Raw genomic sequence first — 6,004 nt, 5'->3', positions numbered from 1 at the left:
GTTTGCATTTGTGTTCCTCACGTGTGCCCCAAAGAATGAGGTGATTTGATAAAATGCTATGCCCAAGATTACCATCCGAGTGCCGGCGGGGAAGTGGTTCATATAGCCTCGGCTATCACTTCCTTTTGTCCGGTCGTGATGGTCAAGCGGATTAAGGCGTCCCTGTACATACCAGTTGTGGGAGTATGGGTTCGAGTCACTTCTGGGGTGTGAGTTTTCAGTTGTATATAGTCCTGGGGACCATTCAGGCTTGTTTGCATTTGTGTTCCTCACGTGTGCCCCAAAGAATGAGGTGATTTGATAAAATGCTATGCCCAAGATTACCATCCGAGTGCCGGCGGGGAAGTGGTTCATATAGCCTTGGCTATCACTTCCTTTTGTCCGGTCGTGATGGTCAAGCGGATTAAGGCGTCCCTGTACATACCAGTTGTGGGAGTATGGGTTCGAGTCACTTCTGGGGTGTGAGTTTTCAGTTGTATATAGTCCTGGGGACCATTCAGGCTTGTTTGCATATATATATATATGGTGAAAAAATATCTCCTGTTTCTGTTTTACATTGTTGATGGGGTACAGTGTACAGTATTAATGTGAAGGAACATGACAATGGGTCACAAATAGAATGACCTTGACAAGTGATCAAAGTCTGCTTACCCTGCAGGCGAGGGGTGTGGTGGTGTGAGGCATGTTCCAATGTGTGCGATTTATTTTGTGGGGAATGAATTACAGCTCTTAAGTCTCCACCTCTTTGTTGTGTCCATATGGTGCAGCAATTCTCATAACTCTTTTGTGCTTTGTTACATCAACTTTCTAGACAGATAATGGAGTCAGCCTCCTGCCACCAACCTCAGCTGGCTTTGATCACAGGTCTAGGTCACTCTACTTGTGGCCATGTTCCATCTCTCTAATTCTAAACACATTATATTCCACCCACAATGTAAGACAGGAAACAGATGATGCTTTTCACCCATAGGATTATAAACCCATGGAACCACCTACTTGCCGAAGCCGTAAAGGCCAAGACATTACTCTAGTTCAAAATTCTGTTAGAAATATCCTCGGGAACAAGCATCCTGTCAAGGCTACTAGAGATATGGTGACTCTCAGGAAAATTCTGCCTATATTCCCTAGTATTTTATACATTGACAAGTACCATATGGGACATAATCACAAAGTGATTGATTCTTCTAGGTTAAGGGAACCAGCCTTAAGTTTTAATTTGTGGACCACATGATCTGTTATTCCCATTTGAGCAGGCCTCTAATTCAACAACAAATCTTAATTTCATTATATTCATACACAATTTTACAGCCATAGCTATTAATAATGTTTGATCAAATTAATTTGGATGTAGCTATTTAACTAACTGAACAACTCAAGAAAAGCAAGGAGTATTTTCATTCTGGGAACATTTTAGTTCTCATTTCAGGTTAACAATCAATAATGGTCACTTTGATTTCAACAGTTTCATGAAAGATAGTGAATATAAAAAAACAGTTATTCCATATAACCTTATTACTGTAACAGGTGTCTAAATATTTCAGTAGTGAGGTTGTGGGAAATTATATGCATTTATTTTTTTATCCATTATTCCAACTCAGGATATAGTCTAGTACATCTGGCGAGATTTTGTATGAAAGACCAAATTTGCCCTTAAAGATGCACGAGGAAATAAATACCATTGTTTGTGATTTATCAAAATATGAATTTTAGTTTGAAAATTTCACCAGATGTACTTTCTTATGTGCTGACTACAATGTCAAAAAATTGTAAACAAATAATTTAATACAGTATACTACTTCTTTCCTGCATACAAAACAATTTCTTTTAAAACCATAATCTATGGATGTATCCTCCGAGATCATTCAATAGATATACTAGTGTAAGAGTATTTGTAATACAACAGGTTATTTTGTTTTACACATTGTATAAGAAATAATTTTCTGTATTGTCTGTAATCACTTTCACTTTTATAATGCTTTACAAGACCTTAGTATGCTGGTCTGATCTTCATCTCGGTTCTCTTGAGGGAGTAGTGATGACCTCGAAAAGGATACCAGTTGACACCATCAGCATAAGAGGTGTGGTTACCTTTGTGATATTTGCCATTTAAATTTGACGAATGACAGTTCGTGTACCACCAAGCACCCAGGAAACTGAAATCAAATTATTATCTTAACAACATTACATTATATAAACTTACAACATTATGTTTGTACAAGAATGTAAGAACAATAGATTTGACGGATATTTTGTATGGAACATTCATTATTTAAACAAATTTTCTGTTAATATATTACAGAAAGAAGTTTAATACCAAGTACTGTAACGTTATTGGAGTTTGTTAGGCAACATTTCTGACGTAATTATTTGGAGAGGTATTAGTCGTTTTCAATATTTACTTACAGATGATAAAGTAGTAATTAAAATAACTGCATAATAATTTTAATTATTGATATACTCTAGATTGAACTTTGTGTTACAGACAGTTTTTATGTTGATCATCCCATCAATGGTGAAACATAGATCATGGTGTGCAGAAATGTGATAAACAATGCTGATGAGTTTTGATACTTGGAATGTGTGGAGTTCAGTTAAATGTTACATAAAGTGTCTTTGTAGAAAGTAGTGCATATCGTGCACGTTAAATATGCAACCAGCAAATTGTGTGCGTGAAGTCACATTTGTTACCCAACAAATACACAGATGGGATAATTAGCGATGTCAAGGCACCCTATTGTCCACTAATTGATACCACCCTATTGTCTACCAATTGTTACCACGTTTTAACTGATGTTGTGTAACCTTATATACAGCTGTGCTTTAAATATTAAATAAAAATCTAATTATAAAGCTTTGGAGCTCTGAGAGTTCTTGGGGATTATGAATTCTTCTTTGCAAATATTGCACTCTCAAAATATATTAATAATAAAACATGTAGGAATGTTGGTCAACATCAGAACATATTAACCACTTCCAGTTTCTCTTCATTCAAATACAAGCACATAGATGTACAATATTTTAGTGATCTTACCTTACAGCACAGTTTTTCTCATAAGTGTCAAGATCCTTATCTTTGGTAGTAAATCTCTGGCCATTGACAAAGCTGAAGCCATCACCAGCATCTCCAGTATACCCATTAACCTCAACTTTATAAGAGGCACTCCTGTCATGGACATAAAAGAATTGGTACTGCGCCCATCGGATGGCATTGTCAAAGTCTGCCAGGTCAAAGTGTATTTGGTTGAGTGTCTGCTCAGTGAGGGCGTGAATGTGGTCGAGTCCAAGCCAAAACTCGCCAGAGAGATTACCAAAGCCCAAGGCGTATTCCATCCATGTGCGGTAGAATTCTTCCCGCGGGAGTATATCCTCTCGACGCTGAATTACAGTCCATCCTCCCCCATTAGAGTCCATATCACAATAGACACGGACAGGACGTTTTGGGCAGCAGTCGTACGGATAAATGGTGTAAACACCACTGGTTTTGTGGCCGTGATCTTGCAGTTCACGGCAATTACGATTTTGGAAGCCAAGCCCTAGCCACAAAGGCTCTGTCAGGTACGAATTAACAATGGTGTCCTCTGCCGCCACCAACAATAACATACTCCATGTGCTTACTACCACCAGCATCCACAGTGGCTTACCCATCATCCACTTGATAAATCTGAAATATATGAGATTAATAAATACTTATTTTTAAAAGTTATCAAGTACAGTTCCTCTATTATACTAGATGTGATACCTGACACTGTTCAGGTAACGGAGGCCATTTGGGTCGACCTAATGCTTTAATCAATCTAGCATGAAGGCTGACACTAAATCACTTATGACTCACCAGTCCAGAGATCTAGGAACTAGGCCAGTCACCTTCCAACAATTTCACTGAGGGGAGCCACAATGAGACTGACCCCAACCCGCCAATGTTGGGCACATAACCCACTGCAATCACTGTGCGAAGTTGGATCAGGGTAGCCTCCAAGCATACAGACTTCAGACTCTGTGGTATAGGTATAGGCAAGGCAACTTACATTGCATTCATATCCTAGACCAGTGATATAAGTGAATTTGTGAGATCTTACAAGAGCACTTAAGAGACTCCATTGGGATTCAGATCCTAAATTCACCGAAGGCGTCAGCCAATGGGATATTCTTGCAGGCTCTTCACCCCAACTCCAGATGACTACAAACAGACCCACTGCAATAGGCCAATAATGGAGAATATTGCTCCAGCAATGCTGGAGGCAGCTTCTAGGAAGAATACAGCATACCTCACTGTGCAAGCCCCTCATGTTGGGGACTTCCTGTTGGCTATCCCTAATTCCTCCTTGGGCATCCATCTGGGCCATCAGGTCTTAAGTATTGGTGTTGCTCTGATCTTTGCCATCCCTCTCTTCACCGATCACTGGTGTATCTGCAGCTATGCATCAACAGACCAATGCGGCAACAATGGTCTCATCTGTTGCAAGTCGGGAAGATTGCCAAACATAAAACAGTCAATGACATTATGAGGGTTGACTACAGTCGAGTGTCCAGCACAAAAGGAGCCTCAAATTTGCAGACCTAACAACAATCACAAGTGCTCGAATGGAGCTATCCTGCAACCTTGGAGAGACGGTAAATAGGTTGTGTGGGACTACATGTGTGCATTTATATTAGCTAATACCAAACAATGGCACATTTAAACTGAAGGTGGTGGGGCTGCCACCTTCACCCAGAAAACCATTAAGTATGGGGACTTTAGTTCAGGACTGCCCTGGGTGAACTGATTCCTATCGACCAAGATACCACCCACATCACTTCAGCGCACTACAAATGTGACATAACGGCCATTTGGAAATGTAGGATGCAAGAACTAACAGCTGGATCCATCAAGCACAAATAGATGAATACAAATATGGTTACTAAACACTATTCAAACACCAGTAAACTATTTTAAGTAAAGGTATCAGCTATTTTAAATGAAGGTACTGCTATAATGTACACCTTGTCATGGCTGGGACCCCAACCCTACTGTCTCCCGCCACTCTGTATATAACTTAGTAAGAAAAACTACACAGGGATCACATAAGATACAGCTTTCCACCAGGGAACAGAAAACGGGATCAGGTGCGCTCAACAGATGGCGTTGACATCGTCACATCTCCCTTCCTAAAAGAATTAAGGTAGGATGTTTGAATGGGCGGGTCGATATTCACTTGATCATGGGTGGTTTAACAATTAATGACAAGTTCTACTAGTACTACTATAACGAGCTAAAAATTAAACACTTACCAAAGGTGGCCCCAGTACATGGTTCAACACTTATCGAGGGTGGACCCGGTATGTGGTTCAACACATGTAGAGGATGGACCAGTACTTGCCGAGGGTGGACCCGGTACGTGGTTCAACACTTTACTTTAGGTATTGTATGTACTAGCTCTATCTATAATCTAACATTATGTTTGTAAATCAACTATGTATATACTTTCCTGAATAAAATTTACTTTGCTTACTTCCTGAGGGTATACCAGTACTTGTCGAGGGTGGACCCGGTACGTGGTTCAACACTAGCCGAGGGTGGACCCGGTACGTGGTTCAACACTTGCCGAGGATGGACCCGGTACGTGGTTCAACACTTGCCGAGGATGGACCCGGTACGTGGTTCAACACTTGCCGAGGGTGGACCGGTGCGTGGTTCAACACTCACTGCTTGCGAGAGTAGAGGTTATGCTGGAGATGAAGTGAGGCTGTGCTGATATATATATAGTGGCGCGCATTTTATTCTCTCACGTCTCGCCTAATACAATGTAAAGTCTGTCCTGACATTCTCAGAAAGAACTCCTCTGCCCCGCCTACCACCTTGGGAAACCCTGCTAGGCTGGGGAATCCACACATTCTCCATCTCCACAATCCACCCAAGTTTTAATGTAGCAAATAAATTTTTCTTGTAACTTTGACTGGTCAGTATAAACACGGTGTTGCTTCTTACAAGTCGGCATTCGGTCAACGATAGTAAGTGTTTGGACGG

General features: G+C 40.6%; 1 protein-coding gene across 2 annotated transcripts; it reads right to left on the bottom strand.

The window, feature by feature from the left end:
• Window positions 1-1,273: 1,273 nt before the first annotated feature.
• LOC123753537 (ficolin-2) lies at window positions 1,274-5,725 on the bottom strand. Of its 2 annotated transcripts, none has more exons than XM_069311585.1 (3): window positions 5,481-5,725; window positions 3,032-3,661; window positions 1,274-2,153 (listed from the first exon to the last, which is right to left on the bottom strand). In XM_069311585.1, exons 2-3 carry the CDS (start codon window positions 3,646-3,648, stop codon window positions 1,988-1,990), a joined length of 783 nt encoding a protein of 260 aa, XP_069167686.1. In that variant the 5' UTR covers window positions 3,649-3,661; window positions 5,481-5,725; the 3' UTR covers window positions 1,274-1,987. The 2 variants fall into 2 exon arrangements, with proteins under 2 accessions (XP_069167686.1, XP_069167685.1); XM_069311584.1 differs by having other exon boundaries at window positions 5,490-5,725.
• Window positions 5,726-6,004: the final 279 nt, after the last annotated feature.

The sequence above is a fragment of the Procambarus clarkii genome, chromosome 70, assembly GCF_040958095.1.
Source record: "Procambarus clarkii isolate CNS0578487 chromosome 70, FALCON_Pclarkii_2.0, whole genome shotgun sequence".
NCBI classification, from domain to species: domain Eukaryota; kingdom Metazoa; phylum Arthropoda; class Malacostraca; order Decapoda; family Cambaridae; genus Procambarus; species Procambarus clarkii.
The sequence above is the reverse complement of the archived record's forward strand: the minus strand, read 5'-3'. Positions and strand labels throughout refer to the sequence as shown.

Coding starts and splice junctions, on each gene's coding strand:
- LOC123753537 (XM_069311585.1), bottom strand. CDS start 3,648: ATGATGGGTAAGCCACTGTGGATGCTGGTGGTAGTAAGCACATGGAGT. Junction 2,154..3,031: donor GAGAAAAACTGTGCTGTAAG/GTAAGATCACTA, acceptor ATTTGATTTCAG/TTTCCTGGGTGCTTGGTGGT.